The sequence below is a fragment of the Triturus cristatus genome, chromosome 6, assembly GCF_964204655.1.
Source record: "Triturus cristatus chromosome 6, aTriCri1.1, whole genome shotgun sequence".
Lineage (NCBI taxonomy): Eukaryota > Metazoa > Chordata > Amphibia > Caudata > Salamandridae > Triturus > Triturus cristatus.
Window position 1 is genome coordinate 1,919,104,257 of NC_140589.1, and position 18,309 is coordinate 1,919,122,565.

Below are 18,309 nucleotides of genomic sequence, written 5' to 3' on the forward strand. Positions count from 1 at the left end.
GAAATTGTAAAACTGTCAGTGATGCTTTCTCACATTCGGGTTCGCTTCTCGCGGTGATCAGTAGATCATCGACATATTGAAGCAGAGCAGTGTTAACTGGCATGTGGATACTGTCGAGTTCTCGTTTCAGTGCTTGGCTATAGATGCTGGGGCTTTCTGTAAATCCTTGAGGTGCGCGTGAGAATTTAAAGCTACGCCCATTTAAACTAAATCCGAACAAATATTGGCTTTCCGGATCTATTGGGACGCTGAAAAAGGCATTCTTGAGATCAATTACAGTAAAGATTGTTGCTTCGGAATCAATAGCTGTCAGTAATGGCGAGATATCTGGGACCACAGGAAATTGCGGCACAATGCATTTGTTTAATTCGCGCAGATCAATAACCAATCGATATACTGGCGGGGCCTTTGGATCTGTTCGTTTAAGAATCGGAATTATCGGTGAATTACATACATTGGAGTCTGTTTCCACAACCACTCCTTGGGCAATGAGCTCGTCAATGATTTGTAGTAAAGCCACTAGAGCATCTGGTGGTAACTTGTATTGTCGCATTCGTGGTAGTACCACTCCTGCCTTTAGTGTAACTCGATATGGTGTAATATTCATGCAACCAACATCAGTAGGGCCTTGTGCCCATAGATGTACAGGTAAAGTCTGCAGTCGGGGATCCATGTCTCTAGACACATAGTGACCTTTAAAATCACGTAAAAACAATCTTACTCCTTCCGGAGAACAACATATTATAGCTCCTAGAGCTTTCAGTGTTTTTATTCCTAACAAGTTTTCTGGACATGATTTAGTAAGCAATAAATCTGTAGTTCGGGTCAAGGGTCCTATCGTAAGTGGAAGAGGCTGTGATACTTCATTAACAATAGGTTTTCCTGAAAAACCAAGGGAAATATTCTGTGAGCCTGAGAGGGGTGCCCCTGGAACTTCACTACGTTTTATGGTTGTTCGACTTGCCCCTGTATCGAGTAAAAATTTTCTGTCTTGGCCTAATAGTTCACTATGTACATAAGGTCCTTCTTGGTCTACAGGAATCTCGATAAGGGGTAAGTCAACTTCCCTCTCTAGGCTAGTTCATGCGTATCGTTGATAATCAGGATAGTCGTACTGTGCGGTCTGGTACAGTTGTCGTGTCGTGGTTTGTGTGGCAGCAGCAGGCAGCGCTGGTGCAGCTGGCACAAACTGTATAGACTGTTGTGAAGCTGGCATGGACTGTGCATGCTGCGGAGCTCCTTGTTCATTCTGATCCTGTCTAGGTGGCCGTGGTCTTTCTTTTGTATTACCTATGGCGATATTATGTTTCAAAACTGGACAATCGTGTACATAATGACCTGGCTTTTTACAATAGTTGCATGTCCCTTTTACAGGTCCTGTTGAATCACTCGAATGTGTCGTACCCTTTTTATGTCCTTCAGCTGGAACTGTCTGGGAAACTAGCATTTTCATTTTCGTGTCTTTCATGCATCTGTGTTCATGTTCTTGTTCCTCTCTAATTCTATTGTGATGGTACTGTAACATTTGTAACATTTGTGATGGAGTGTTACCTTGCCAGGTACTCTCGAATTTTAATACTCTATTCTTTACTTGGGGCAGGGCATTTTCTACTAATTTTGTTACAAACAGATGCAGGTATGATTCGCTACTTGCTTTTATGCCACTATTTATACCAAAACATTTTTCAAAACGGGCATAGTAATCACTAGTGTCTTCATCTTGCTTCTGCTTACAGGCTGAAATTGTACCCCAATCTTCCTTTTTCGTAGTTAATAAACGTGGCAGTACCTGTACTAATAAACCTGGTAGCGCTTTAGTTTTATCCCCAAGTCCTGCTCCTGCAGTACGGGCCTTTTCTTCCGCTTCTAATACTGACCATTCTATCTTTTGGTCTCCTACCTCCCACTCTTTTTCCCTGAGTTTCTCATAAATGCCAGCAGGCATCAATACCTTTAATATTGTCATAATGTCGGGATAGGTATACTCTCCCATGAGTAACATGTCTTTAATTTCTCGGTGAAAACCCGCTGGATCTTTGTCATGACTGGGTACCACTTTCTTCATTTCTAACAATTCTATTTTCGATATGGGCGTATATACAAATACGCGTTTAAACTCATTGTCCTCGCCTTTTATTGGGTGCACTTCTCGTAAGGGATTCTGTCTATCCATGTAATACGTGGTTCTTTCCTTGATGGGCAATGAGACACGTTCTGAACATACAAAAAGAATATACTGCTTTCTTGATTCTAGAATTTCTTTAATTAATTTAGTACCTGAACCTCTCCATCTATTCATGAGCAATTCAGTCAATATGTCAGGTAAGGGACCAGGGTCCGAATGCTGACTCTGATATAGTTTAAGGAGTTGTTGAATCATATAAATCCCAGCTAACCGCTGTTCATCTGGGGTGAGATTCAAAAATGTGCGTGCTACTGTATCATCACTATATTTTCCGGGACTGTCCACCCAATGGACAGCTGACCTAGCTAAATCTTGTTCATCCATAGAATCGAGAAAATGATAACCCCTTCGTTCTCGGAGTAATTTGTCGCCGGCTTGGAACGAATGCTCGTTAGACCTTATATTAATTATAGGTATTTGGAAATTCCTGTTATTATCTGGACATATCGGACGTGTCGGGTCAATAAGACATCTATTACTATTACAAGATCTTCCTCTACCTACATAGGCTATGGTGTCTGACTGTCCTGCGGGCAGTCCTGACCCTTCCTCCTCGCTTTGTTCGAACTGGTCTACCGCTAATCTTTCTTCGTGTAGGCGTTCTATTTCTTTACGGATCTTTCGGCACATGGCTATTATACAATTTTGCTTATCATGTCTACCTTCTGATATATTCTGGCTCCATCTGGTAAGAATTTGCATTGCTTCCGGGTCTACCCCCGGTCGGTCTTGATTTCTGATCACACAATTTATGAGGAAACGTAACAGTTCCCCCTGTATCTCCACTTTCTGGTATTCCATAGCTCTGTTAATACATTCTGAATCTCGCCCTGTTTGGACAAAATGATATATTTTATCTAGATGCGCAGTCATTCCTGGTAACTTCCCTAAATACACTGCGGCTCGTCTGATACGCAATGATGCCAGGGTCATTTCGTCCTCTTTGCCGGGCACAGGGTCATATCTACAATCTACCAGAAGTTCCTTAAGCGTACGGGCATTTATGAGTTTGGGGGTACGTGAATGTGCTGACTCTTGAAAGGTAAGTTTATTTATTCTGGGTGGCGTAGAAAAAATATTGGGAGCACCTCCCGTAGCCCCATCTGGGGTGTCGGGTGTGAAAGGATTCGTTGAACGCGACACAGCAACTATAGGTGTGGACACAGCTATAGAAGTAGCTGTAGGAACAGATGCAGAAACAGATGTGCTTGCCGGAACTTGTGACACGATCTGTTGCTGTAGGGATACGGGTACTGGATCTTGGCGTTGAACCCCCCTGGTATGCGGTCTATGTGGGGCGGAATTAGCATATTCGGGGGCTGCGTCATCTAAATACGAGGAAAGAAAAACATCTTCTGCGGTTCTAGGATGCCCCTTAGGATGTACCTTTATTGGGAATAATGGGGGTGGCAAGTCTTTCGGTATTTCTGGAGTAGCCTTAGGTAATCCTTCGGCCAGAAGGGGATACATACCATTCATAAGGGCATTTCTTTGTCTGTCTACTTGTTCTGATTTCACTCGGATACCTTCTTCAATTAATAAATTTTCTCGAACTTTATTTGAACTCTCTTTATTCTTTTCTTCCTGTCGGAGTGCTTTTTCTGTACGTCTATGAGATTCTTTACGCCATAACTCAACGGCGTCTTTCTGTGACTGTCTGACTTTCCTTTTCCATAACTCTTCCTCTACTTTCATGATGCACTCTGCATCCCAGGTTCCCGCTGTGGGCCACCTCTGACTTTCTGGTAATTCCTTGGTGTAGTCTACCCATAAATCAAGAAATAATATAGCGTCTAAGCCATGTTTATGATACATGAAGTACCCTGGAGTGTCCCTAGGAGGAATAGGAACAGCTTCTTCGAGTACCCCTTTTCTTGTAGTGATCTGTCTTAGTTTCGAAAAGAGCGGCATATTGAGAACTGATCTGATACTTGATTTTGAACAAACTTAATACAGTAAACACGATAATGAACAGTCATTCACACCACAATATGCAGAACGTACTTAAAACATTTAACATTTAACATTTACCTGAGCAATCAATAATGATGACGGTCTAAGGAAAACTTAAACACAAAAACATAATACTCGACTTTAACTGATTTATTCTGAATTTATATACTTGATATACTAGATATACTGCTAAACAGTACAGATACACTGCTGAAACAGTGCAGACCGGATTTGTGTACCCAAACCCGTCTTGACCGGCACAACCTATGTGCACGTCAGAAATGCCTCCCCAGTAATGGTACTCACCGGGTAGCTTCGAAAACGGAAGGCCTCGGAAACTGAACTGAACTTGAACCGGACTGGACTCGACTCGACTCGTCGGAAACTGGACTCGACTTCGGACTTCGGGAACTGGTGGGCCTCTGTATACCTCGGATCTTGCTCTCTCAGCTAGGCTCTGGTCGGGATACTTCGCACTTCTCACCGCCTCGTCTGGGTGTTGATCGCAGCCTCAGTCGCCCCCGCTTGACCGGAGGGAGATACAGGAAATCCTGCTGGTACGCGTTATTGTCCGTCCAGCTGTGGCAGGAGACCGGGCCTGCAACTCACCGCCGGCGCGTGAGATGAGAAAGTGTCCCTGTTCGGGCGCCATTCATGTGGTAAATAATTTAATTACCGGGACTTAATTTGATACAGAAACATAATAAAATAGCTCAGTAAATAAGAGGCAGAATCCGTGGTATTAGAGGTTCGGAATGGGCTTTATTCCAATGGTCGATTATAATCGGTTGCTCCAAGTTCCATCACCACGGAGGTTCAGGAAGTGAAGTACATACATTATTGACAAGAAATGACTTTTATAGAACATACATTACAATGAAGCGAATGCGGTAGGCGTAACAATTGATAAGGAAAATGACGATTCACATGCGTAACCGAAAATGGGCGTAATAAGGAGTAAAAAGGAACATAATTGGTTATGATGTCATATATAGGTGGATCTATAAGATAATACTTGGCATAGATGCGCGCGCAGCAGCATGACGTGTGATTGACGTGCAACTAGGGGGTGAAGGGGACTTGACATTTAGCTCTACATGTGGAGACAAAAAGTCTGGGGGGTCAAGTCAACCTAATCCCAAATCATATCTAACATCCTATGTTTAAAGAACTATGTTATCCACAAAAGAAGGACTCTCGGACAGAATCTATTCTATACTGCCTGTGCGTGCGTGTACAAGCGTCTAAGTGTCTATATGAGATGCAAGGGGCAGAAACCTTCCATGGTAACAGGGCTATGAATTACTTGCATAAAGACAGAGAAGCCGAGCCTTTGCTCGGTAGCTGGAAGAATGTTTACTTAAACTACTAGACAGGAATGCATCGGCTGAGGAGCGAAGCAGATAACTCGAAGGTGAAATACAGTTCTTGGCAGAGAATAGGCTGATGTCAGGCTTCGTGAGCCGCGCAGAGAATGAGACAAAGTTCATGGTCACAGATGCAGGCTCAGACTGGAGTTTTTCAGAGGCAGAAGGCAAAAAGAGTTTGATGACAGAATCAGGGCCTACTTGCCTGGACTGTAAAATGGCATAAGTGAACCATATAAAGCCGGTGGCCTTTCATACTTAGGAATGAAATATCCGACCTATTCATGGCGGATCTGACAGAGGACATGTTGACGGTGGACGCACATGTGTTTGCGTCTTCATAACTGGAACTGGAGGGAACATACATGTACTTGTGATTCATACATGAAACCGTTGGGGTCCAAGATAGGGGACATAACTGATCAGAAAAATCCATATTTCCACATTATGGTGAGCACTAGATTTGAAAATTTCAAAATATTTATTTTAATTAAATACGTTAAAATGCATGTTCCATTTCTGATGATCCTTGAGAGTATAACTCATTAATAAAAAAATCATTTAGATCACCACTGTGTCCCTCAACCCATTAGGAGGCTGTTAGCACCGGGACACTCTTGGGAGTAGCCACACGCTTTATAAATACCAGATAACATAACATAACATTAGTAACCCATAGAGCACAAGTCCCACACTTACAGGAATTCTCAGTGGGTTGTGCAGGGCTGCATTTACCCGGACTTCCCTACTCAGTGATGGTGTGCTTAACTAAGTCCTTCAACCTGTGGGTTAGGAATCTAAACCCTGTAGACATGGCCACTAGGCCCCACAATTTGCAACAAGCCCTTTACTCCTGGATGGTTTGAGGGTCATATTATGCATAACTTGTGATCCCCCCACTCCCATAAGGTTGCAAATACCCTTGTTTCACAGTTTTCTTCTGTACGGGAAAAGGATCAGACTAGACACAAATTGTGCCCCCCCCCATGGGGGCAATCTCCCTGCTCTGCCCATTATTTCAGTATTGGGTGATGATCAGACTACACACAGCTTGTGAGCCCTGCACTCCAAGGTTGATTTCTCTTCTTCTGCCCTTACTTCCTATTCGGCGTGAGGATAAGACTACACACATAATTTTTCCCTTTTAGTGACTATACTATTTATTTTTCCCTGTTCTCCTGGATGGGGTGAGGATCAGACTAGATACAACATGTACTCCCACTTAAGGTGGCAATACCCATGTTGTGCCATTTACTCCTATATGAGCTGAGGGTCAGACTGGAAACAACGTGTGCCCCTCATAAGCTGGCAAAACAGCTGTTGTGACATTTACTCCTATACAGGATGAGGCTCAGACTAGACACACCATGTGCTGCCCAATAGTGGACGGGCTTCAGAATGGAACTATCATCCCAGAAGTCACCCTGGCTTTCAGTGACAAACAGTTGGAGACAGGCTCCGGGCGTGGTGCAGAGAAGTGGCCTTCAGCCTCGCCCTGTTATCATACCCGGGCAAAACTGTGATAGAGAATAGCTAAACACACAGAGAAGGTATGCTGTGCGGTCCATCTTAAGAAACTCCATATACAGGCTTTCTAGTTACTGCTTCTGCTAAGTTTGAGCATAGAGCTTGGAAATAGATTTGCTGCAAATTAACATAAATGGAAAACTAACAAAGAACTACATAACTACAGCATTGTGACTTGGAGGCCTATTATTTCTCAATATAGCCCTTGTTTGTGATTGTGTTACAGTACCCACATTATCATCCGCATTGGAACCGATGGGAGCCTGGAATGTCTGGTCAAAGAAGCTCATGTACATACAAAGGGGCGTGACAGCCTGTTCACAAAGCGCAACACAACTTGTTTATGTAAAATGCTTGTACACAGCACAGGGAAAGTGATTCAGATAACAGTGCGAGTGTTGTATGACAGGAGTGGGCAGAGTTAGTTGTTGAGACCTGAATGTCTGCAAGGTAGCATCTTTAGCTCTTTCAACCGTTTGAGAGAGGGTGGGAGTCTCAAAATCTGGGGGCAAACCTACCAACAGCTCCCCGCATGGTTTTTACTTTTTGCATGTATATTTTGTGCAGATTCCACCTAAGATAGTAATCTTTTCAGCTAGGTGGTCTGCTTCCAGGAATCAGCCTGCTTTGTTTTTCTCATACTCCAGTCAGCAAAGGAAAATGGGTCTTCCAATAAAATGTCCTTAGCTCACGTTTGGTAATGTGGCTTGAGCAGTAAGGCCACGATCGAAGGTAGAGCAAAACAGTGGAAGTCACGAATTTCATTACAGTGTAGTAAAAAGAGACCAAGATTCAAATCAAGTTTAGATAAACAAGACTGTTTGATAATGAGCAAAACTAAAGGCAGGTCTGTGATTTAAGGATTGGAAAAAACAGATGATCCACTGAATCAGTTCTGAATCCGTATACAAAATAGTAGCTGTCCTCGATAGCCATGCTCGAGGGGACACTAGTAAGTCTAGTCTCCAGGGATGATTAACACTGGAATCTGATGCAATGTTTTGGGCTGAATCACTCTCAGAAGGTGATGAGCTGCACAGAAGTGGTTTGGATTGCGAAATGCCCACAAAGTAGAGTTGGGCCAGCAAGTCGAAACTGAATCTAAGGCCATCAAAATGTGTGAAACTTCAGGCAGTTCCAATATATGGAGATGGTTGAAGGTTGATGATGCGAGCCAAAGCACAGAACATGGTGTGAGAACAAGCAGCGTACTGGAGCTCACGCTGACGATTTGAACATGAAGCTCACAGTCAAGGTGTATCACAGCAGCTTCAAAGATCAATCAGTGATTAGAACCCATATCTTAGTTATCCAAGTGGAAAGGTAGAATACCAATACAGGCCGATCAAGGTGCAGGAATCTCAGGTTTTGGGCTCTCTGTGCTTACATTGTATTCGTACAAGAGGCTAAAATTCGTTTATCGTTTAAAATGCGCACAAAGGATAAGAGTACCGCAGAATATGTTAACAGCAACGTTTCTTTAGCGCCTACATGATGGTAAACACAAGAAAATCAAGTAAAAGAAGGAGAAAGGAAAATAGGGTTAAGGACATGGATGAAATGAATGAACCTAACAATCAATCAATCAAGTTATTTGTTAAGTGCAGCTACTCACCCGGAAGAGTCTCAAGGCGCTGGGGGCAGGGCTGGGGTGGGGGACGGGGGCGTGGCTCCTTAGCAGTCGCGGAGTATCATCGAGGGCCAGGAGGTTCAGAGGTTTACTATGGCCCATCAGGGTACGTGGAGTGCCGGACGATTATGGTGATTCGTGGAAGAGCCAGGTCTTGAGCTCCTTCAGGAACTTGGAAAGAAATGGCGTCTGGCGGAGGTGGAGAGAGAGGGTGTTCCATGTCTTGGCTGCAAGGAAGGAGAAGGAACGACCTCCCGTTCTGGTCTTCTTGATGCATGGTACCGTGGCAAGGGAAAGCTGGGCTGAGCGGAGGATCTTTGGGGTGTGTGGAACAAGAGGCGGTGGTTGATGTAGGTGGGGCCGGTGTTGTGGAGGGCTTTATGGGCATGGGTGAGAAGCTTGAAGGGGATTCTCTTCTCGACGGGGAGCCAGTGTAGTACCCGCAGGTGTTGGGTGATGTGGCAGTGGCACTGTACTATCAAATAGATGTGACAGGAGTCCCTCAATAATGTATTAAGTACAGAAATATGACTTCAAGTTATATGTTGCCGCTCCTCAGTCAAACAAAGGCCTGGGACAAGCGCTCTGGTGTTCTAGCAGGATCTTCCAATTTTCTCCAATAGCAGTCCAAGTACCTGCATCCACTTCAGATTTACCACTCCTGTCAAGTTGAATACCTTGGCGGCTATTTGCAACAGTAACTTACACCCATGAGTAATTTACACATACAAGATTACTTATACACTTTTGAGTAACTGTGCTGCTTTTGGCTATTCACCATTTACAGGTGTAAAGTTATTCAAAAGTTTAGATTTGTATAACTCCACTCTTTGAAACGAGGTACAGCCAAATTTACGAATGTAAGTTACTACCACCAAAAAGGAGCAGTAATAAGTCCAGCAACACACATGGCCAACCAATCATACTGCAACATCCTCTCATAAAATATAATGGAGGGAAGGAAATAATATCATAGTAATTTATTTCACAGTTTTAAAGATACAGATAAATTCAATAGAATATTAAAACAGTATATATGTTTACAATAATTATTTTATGGTAAAATATGTTAATAACCTATAATATATATGTTAATAACCAAATAATTGCAACTAATTTGTTTCAATTTCAATTAATTCTGTACTTAACGTTTTGTAAGTTTGAGTTCATGTACATAGTACATATATGCAAATATTTTCCTTTTTTTTAATCATATTTTTATTTATTTTTCATTTAGGATAGTTAGTTGATCTCCACGACCACTCCAGTTGCCAGTGACAGTCCTACTTCCAACACGGACCTGGAAAGCAGCAGATTTTCACCATTATTGATAGCCTCATGGAATGTGGCAGGCTTGACAAGAAAATGACTTAAAATATTAAACAAATAATTATTAAGTAATTAGACTAATTAAAGCATGTCCATCTCTCAGTGGGCGCTTTTCTCAGTAGACAGTTAGTAAGGCCATCAATGGATGGACGTCTTTGAGGCTGCTTCATGGGAAGGTTTTGCGATGCTGAAACCTCCTCCCCAGGGTTGACAGTGAGCTCCTTTTATTCTCCCACGTTGTTACACCCATGTAGAGACGTTACATTTACAACTGAAGTTTCTGTCACATTGAGAACAAAGAAAGAATTGTTTTTTTGCATGGAGAGCACTGATAAGCTCTTTCCCCAGTGTGAGCTCTCTCGTGCTTAATGAGGTTTCATTTCTGACTGAAGTTTCTGTTCGCATTCAGAGCGCTGATATGGTTTATGTCCAGTATGGATGCTTTCATGTTTAATTAAACTGGATCTGACACTGAATCTTTTATGGCATTCATTGCATTGATGAGGTTTTTCCCCTGTGTGAGTTCTCTCATGATAAGTGAGACTTTTTTTAAGATAATAGCAGTTCTGGCATTCAGAACACTGATACGGTTTGAGCCCAGTATGCTTTTTCTCATGTCGATTGAAACTGCTTTTGTCACTGAAACCTTTTTGGCATTCAGAGCACTGATAAGGTTTATTCCCAGTGTGGGTTCTTTCATGCAGAGTAAGGTTAGCTTTCTGCCTGAAGCTTTTCCAGCATTCAGAGCACCGGTGCGGTTTATTCCCAGTGTGGGTTCTTTCATGCAGAGTAAGGGTAGATTTCTGACTGAAGTTTTTACAGCATTCAGAGCACTGATAAGGTTTCTGCCCAGTGTGAGTTCTCTCATGTTGAATGAGATGGTATTTTTCACTAAAGCTTTTCTGGCATTCAGAACACTGATAAGGTTTTTGACAAGTGTGGATTTTCGTGTGTCGAGTGAGACCGCCCCAACTCCTGAAGCTTTTCTGACACTCAGAGCACTGATATGGTTTTTGTCCAGTGTGGATTCTATTGTGTCGAGTGAGACTGCCCTCAAAACTGAAGCTTTTTTGGCACTCGGAGCACTGATATGGTTTTTCACCAGTGTGGATTCTCACATGTCGAATGAGAGAGGATTTGTGACTGAAACCTTTCTGGCATTCAGGGCACTGATGAGGGTGTTGTCCAGTGTGAGTTCCCTCATGTTGAATGAGGCGGTATTTCTGACTGAAGCTTTTCCAGCATTCAGAGCACTGATAAGGTTTTTGACCAGTATGAGTTCTCTCATGTTGAATGAGTTGGTCTTTCCGAATAAAGCTTTTTTGGCACTCAGAGCACTGATATGGTTTTTCTCCAGTGTGGATTTTCACGTGCTTTATGAGAGAAGATTTGTTACTGAGACCTTTCTGGCACTCAGGGCACTGATAAGGTTTTTGTCCAGTGTGAGTTCTCTCGTATTTAGGGAGGTGGGATTGATAACTAAATCTGTTCTCACATTCATTGCTCTTATTTGAAATGTATGCATCTCCATCTTGTGTTTGTTCCTGGATACATGCCATCTTAGGACTAAATCGGATTCCAGAGTCTGTACTTGTTGATATTACACTCAGCGTTAACTTCTAAAATAAACTGAAGAAGCTCTTCTTAACATTTTTATTGAACTAATTATAGCTTTTATCTGGAGATCAATTTCCTACTTTTAAAGGCAGCCTAGCTAACTTGTCTTATAAACTTTGACTGTGGAGCCCCCTTTAATTATTAAGATGTATATCATTGATTTATTTTCTCCAAATTATACCCGGGGGATTTTGTGACTCCAGTTTCTCACATTTGATTTTGGATTTTTTTTAAACCCTGATAAGGTCTTTGGGGTTTAGTGTTTGCCTGTTAAGTATATTTGTTCACAGAAATAATGACAGGTGAATAGGCATTACAGGGTGGTTTATGCATTATCAATAGCAAAGCACTTTGAAACCACTCAGATCAACCCAACAGACAGAGTTGGGGGGGAATCTTTTTATATGGGAAATGATAATACAGTGTCTTTGCGGTAATGACATCTGAGATAGAGCATTTCTTTTAAACAATGTTTTCTCTCCTCTGAATCACAGGCGATGGAGACAAAAGCTTTCTCTTTTAAACAGAGGTCATTAGTCTTTCTGATAATTCTGTCACATCACATGTACTCATCTGTTAGGAAGGAGTTTGGGTCTCCAAGGCATTTCTCATAAAACCATCAGACAGAATTTACAACAGTGTTTATTCTCAAGTGCACTGCGTGGGCATCAATTGTTGCCAATGTTCTTTGTTCTACCAATCTTGAAATGTTTGCATTAAGTGAAAATGTTCTGACAATTAGTAGATGCAGACTTTCAATTTGCACTTGCGTTTCATTTATATTTCAGAGGCTACTCAATATCAGTAATGGACTCTTGGTAAACATCCTTTACAGATTTTGACAACTTTCACATTAGGCAGGTTCTTCCGCTCCAAGTTCCTCAACATTCATGCCACTTAGAATGTGTTTCTCCCCTAGAGCTCCAGAATGTTTTAACTTTCCTTGAAATAATTGTTTCTGTTGCGTAAATTAAAATCTTCTTTTTTCTGTTGATGTGTCAGTGACCTGTAGAAATAGAGTTAGAGATTGTAAATGAACATGAATAAAAAATACTTATGACCTTATACTTTGCTGAAAGAAACATTTACAGAAACAAGAGAGGTGATCGTTTTGAGTTGAATTTCTGATAGTGGTAAAACAGCTCTTGGACACTCTGTAGATCGGGAGCTTGGGACTACTGGGACTTGAGATCGCAAGAGTAAAAGAAGTGAATATTTAAAAAGGAAACACAAGTTACACATATATTATGACTCAGATTCTCAGCAGCAAACGCCATTAATTTACACTTTTTGTGTCAATGGCTGGCATCAAAGTGAGATATTTGTAATAATTTTGATCAATTATCAGATGCGATTTACTCCCCTCCCCACTTAGAGTGTTCATCTATTCCTTTTTCCAGTGATTTAGAGAGGGACATTTTATTGAATAAAGGAATTGGCCTGCTTGTAATCACTGCTTTAAATGCCACTGTAGGGTTAGGCCGTGTCCAGGTAGCTCAGTGGAATTCACCATTTCAAATTGTGGGAAAGATAAGGACTTACTTGAGGGAAAGAAACTCATCACACTCCTTCAACAGGACCCGAGCACTGCTACACCTGAAAAAGGAGAAGAAAGCATCACAACAGCAAAGGAAACCAAACAGGGACAAGAAAAGACAAACACAAAACAACACAGGATAGAGAAAAAAAAAGACTATCTTCAACTTTCACCACAGGGACCCAGCACGACCCCTGAATGGCAAACAAGACAGATAAGGGCAGATTGAGAGGACGTGACGAATAGGGATGGTGGAAGTCAGATCCAGAGAGCAAGGACACAGACGGAGCAGTCCGAGGGAGAAGACAAATGAGGAAACAGTCAAGGAACTGCTGGGCAACTCGGGCGGCAAGTCCTCAAGGACCAGTGCGTCCCAACCTAGGTAGAGACCGGACCTGCACTAGGCCGCACCACATTCACATACCCAGTGAAATGTGTCTCCAACTGGTGGATGCCAGGGTACCCAGCTGGTCGGACACATTAGTGGGAATGCAAAAATAGAATGGGGGGGTTAGCAGCAACATTGGGAGGCTGGACACAACTACAACACCCTGCATGGCGAGGTGCATTGCCAGAGAACACTTAGTATTCGTAAAAGCCCTAAAGTAAGAGGAAGAAAGAAGAAAGCTCTGCACAATTTTTAGGTCTCGGCCTGGCGAAAGCAGCGCATGCACAGGCCTTTTGGAATCAATAGGATTCCAGCATGCACGCGGGGAGACAAATGAGACAAAAGATGTGCAAGCGGGGATTGGATGCTTTACTGGCGGCGTGATACACTGGGGACTTTTTTTTTTGCTGCCAGTAAAGGCAGTCCCCGCGTGCACATCTTCTGTCCGTCCCATGACGGGCCGCGCTAGTTATGAAATGGCTAGTGTCCAAATGCAAACATCACGGATATAAGTTGTCCACCATTGAACGCCACGCAAAATTTCATATTTCACATTTTTAACTCCTTTATCTTGAAAGTAATGAATCGTGGCTTTAATGATGAGTGCCGATTTTCAACGAAGCGGGTCTGTTGTAAAGAAAAACTTGCATTATTTGTCATTTTCGTGGGTAAAAAGTTCTCTATCTTAAAAAATTTTCGCGTGGTAATTTTAGGAAATATACAGCAGATGACAGTGTTGGTCAATACATAATCCATTAAACCTATTATTACTTTGAGATAAAATCTCTGCAGTGTTTCTCGCATGAACTTTCCGTTCTGTTTTCAAATCAGTTTTGCATTTAATTAATCTTTATAACCTCGTGTTGGTAAAAAAAACATAGCTCATAGCTGAAATAGATGGCATGGATGTTGCTGGCAGCGAGGGTGACACTTCATTTCTGCGTTAGTGGAATGGGGGTCCTTTTGCATTATAAAGAAGAAACTAGAAAGAAACAGGCAAACCATTATTTTGTGAATGTTTAAGTACCACAATGCAAAATAACACTTTAAAAACAAGTATGATGTAGCCTCTAAGATTTGTGAACATGTTAGGTTTACCAAGGGCTTTGAAGCCTTGTCTGGTTGCTTGAGTGCTATATGTTTGCACTGTGAGGCCTGCCATTGGCATAACATTCTCTATACGGTATGTATAACATAAGATAATGTCTCAAATCAACTAATGCAATAAATATAATTGCTGATATAAACACAGAAAGAACATGTAGAGGCCATTACACCTTCTAACAAGCATTTGCAATGCAATAGGTTTCGCATTTACGCGAGTTTGAGCTATTGACAGTGCAAATAACAATGCCTTTTATTTATTTTTCGTTTTTAAAACATAAATAAAAGGCATTTTCATTTAAAATACCAATACCTTAAACTCGCGTAACTGCAAGACTTATTGCATTGCAAACGCTTGTTTAAACTGGAGTTGATTAGCTTGACCCTGGCAAAAACTAGCTTTTGTAAGAAAACACGCTCAAAGCAGCTAGCAAGCAATCAAAGAAGAGGAATAAATAAAAGTCACGTATTGTTTTATTTTATTTAAGAAGCTGAAGAGATACAAAAAAAAACAGACACAGAGAGAGAGTCAGAGCGAGAGACTAGAGAGGTAATAAGAGAAAAGGAAATAGAGGGTAATGGAAAACCTTACCAAACAGTTATTTTGTTTGTTCCCCCGGGGATGGCAGCCGCACCACCTGGTCCATCCTACCTTGAAAGCAAATAAAGAGACGCTTCAACCAAGAGCTTATTTGCATCAAACCCGAATCCCACTTCTTCCCATCTTCCTAACAACCATCATTAACTTACAAAGCAAAAAGAACTTTATTCTCTGGTAACTATTGTAAAGCACCTTTGGTCTATGAATAAATAGATTTTTTTAAACCTTTTTATTGTACTCGTATATACGATGAAACCCACAACATACATCTTCCTGTAAATCAAAACCTTGCGCTACAATGAACACACTATGAACCCTTGTTGAACAAGGTCCGAACGAACACACAGCGCACCCACAGGCTGAACAAGGTCTATGTGAACATACAGCGCACCCACAGGCTAAACAAGGTCCGAACGAACACACAGCGCACCCACAGGCTCAACAAGGTCTGTGTGAACATACAGCGCACCCACAGGCTGAACACGGTCTGAATGAACACACAGCTCACTCACAGGCAGAACAAGGTCTGTTTGAACATACAGTGCACCCACAGGCTGAACAAGGTCTGAAAGAACAGCCTGAGCACCTTCAGGATGAACCATGTCTGAGTGAACCAACAGTGGAGGCACAGGCTGAACAAGGTCTGAGTGAACATACAGCACACCCACGGGCTAAAAAAGGTCTGGGTGCGCATACAGCGCACCTACAAGATGAACAAGGTCTGAGTTAACACACAGCACAGCTGCAGCTTAGATAGCAGACCCTAAAAGCCCAGCCCACTTCTTCATAGCCCCATCTTTCCATTTAGGGCCTATGAAACATGCAAATGAACACAATCTGGTTGACAAACAGCATGTTAAAGTCCTCGTACATAATTCAGTCAAACCTCCATAAAGCAATCAACCACTCTTAGAGCTACACATACCATGCTCTCTGAACAGCAGCGATTCAAGTTCAAGCTGATGCAGCGTGAAACGAAGGCTGAGAAATGGCAGCAACGAGGCATCAATGGAAATCCAATCTCAGTTCTTAAGGTGAATTAGGAGTGGAAGGGAGGCAACCACCCCAAAGGAAACTGAAGACAGTTTGAGGAGCCAGGGGACACGTCATCAACAACATGTCAGTCAAATGGCTGGTTAGTGAAGTTGGAGTCAGCAAGTCAGATGAAGGACATTCAAATGGCAGGACCCGAAAGCACTGCACTGCGATGGGAACTTTGCGGTCCATTAGCAAGTGAAAAGGACGCAGATTAGATGACGATGTGCAATTAGTGACCAATGCCCCGGAAGGGCAAGGAGTGAAGCAATGCCTTGTACGATGGGTGGTGATCACCCATTCCATGGCCAGAAACAGTGAATGGAGGGCAGCACGGCTTCCCAGCACAGGGCCGGGCAGGTACATGAGCGGAAAGGGAAGATGAACAAGTGCACACTAGTCACGCCAATATGGATGAATGCATATGCCATTATTACAGCACAAACCCAGCCAGAAGGCAACGGAGCACTGTGCATGGTCAAAGACCAGCATAAAGGGAATGAGTAATAGGAGGGGTAACTGGTTTCTGGACGGTTAATGCACTTGTGATATAGGGTTCTTTAAAGAGCTGCATCTTGACCTCTTTCACAAATATGAGCAGCTTTGAAGGATACAGGGATGTTGTTCAAATGTGTATTTCTCACCTCTCATCCTTTGGAGCCCCTGATGAAGAGGCAAAGATGAACCTGTCAAAACCAATGGAGATTAAATTCTCATTTGAAGGAGTGAAGTTTGTTTGGAGGGTGGTGTCATTGATGTGGCAACTGCGTGCTGGGGTTCCCCTCCTAAAAGGGGATGAGAGCCTGATGGGGTAGATTAGAGCACTGTAGGGCAGTTATGTGGGATTGGAGATCAGTGGGCTCCTGGCATTCTGACAGGTGAGGTCAGCGAGTGCATTGCTTCTGTGCAGCGGCAGCATCGATGGGATTACACCCCATGGAGTGACTAACAGGAAGTGTTCAGTGATCCTCCAGCAGGGAAGGGCCTATTCTGTCTGTAAGTTCTCTTGACAGGTGAGCATGTAATAGCTGGCAGGATCCATGGAACTGTGTGGAGGAGGTGATGGGGGTTGAGGGGGAGGGGTGCATGGTTGAGGGGGTAGGAGCAAACACTGGTTTCATATGGACTGAAGGATGTACAAAAAGAGCAACATTTCAAGGAAGTATTACAGTACAGTAATTTATGCAGAGTCAGTTCTTTTGCTTTTTTCGGCAAGGTATCTGGTATTAGGTACCAAGTAGTGTCAAAGAGTTTATAATTTTCCCTACGAAAGGGGACATCTGAAATGGGTTCTACACCTTACATGAACCCAACACGAAACCACCTTCGCACACAGACCAACATCCTGGGGGTGGGCGGAGGGGGAAGACATGTGAGGTGAGGAGGAAGGGCTCCAGCCATAAAACACAACACAAATATACAAGGAAGAGCTGGTAGGTATTCTGGCCACTGGCATTCGGTGCCCAGTAATGTGTACCAGTCTACTTTAGTTAGTAGTGTCATGGACTGGTTCTGGGGACAGTAGTCGCCTACAACAAGCACCTACCGCTCCACGGCTAAAAGAAAAGGTCTCAATCTACTTCTGACCTTTTTCACCACACATAAATATTGGTGGGGAGGCGCTTAAAATAAGCTGAATAAAGCTAGCAAATGCTGTAAAAAAAGTCAGAAAACCCCTAACACGGTGGGCAATTCACTGGTGTGTGCAGACACCACCACTAGACATTACATCTAATCCTGGCTTTACCACTTTACCGAAATATGCTGGAAATAAACACCAAATGTTAAGTCTCTGCAGGGCCTCCATACAGGTCATTATCCTGGGATTGTGGTTCCTCGGCCTCTCCATCACATTCTCTGCCACCCCACGTGTGGTTTACTGCACTAGGAAACTACAACCAGGAGACTGTTTAACCCTGGCCTACCAATGTGTCTAATAGTGCGCTTGGGGAATCGCTGATTACATTTATGGCTCTACTCCGATTTATGTCCAAGATCGTGGGTATTTACAATCATCCAAGGGTTGTAAGTAAAAC

The 18,309-nt window shown here is 42.8% G+C and overlaps 1 protein-coding gene across 13 annotated transcripts in view; it reads right to left on the minus strand.

The window, feature by feature from the left end:
• Window positions 1-9,627: 9,627 nt before the first annotated feature.
• The window catches only part of LOC146822464 (uncharacterized), a 58,689-nt gene continuing 50,007 nt past the window's right edge, over window positions 9,628-18,309 (minus strand). For 5 of the 13 annotated variants that reach the window (XM_085613580.1, XM_085613569.1, XM_085613571.1 and 2 more), the window contains exons 2-4: window positions 15,230-15,289; window positions 13,151-13,204; window positions 9,628-12,614 (exon numbers count right to left, since the gene is read on the minus strand). In XM_085613580.1, coding sequence (XP_085469706.1) covers window positions 10,357-11,550 — 1,194 coding nt within the window. In that variant the 5' untranslated portion in view covers window positions 11,551-12,614; window positions 13,151-13,204; window positions 15,230-15,289 and the 3' untranslated portion in view covers window positions 9,628-10,356. Of the gene's footprint in view, window positions 12,615-13,150; window positions 15,290-18,309 lie in introns of all 13 variants that reach the window. The other 8 variants (XM_085613574.1, XM_085613575.1, XM_085613577.1 and 5 more) reach the window with 5 other exon arrangements.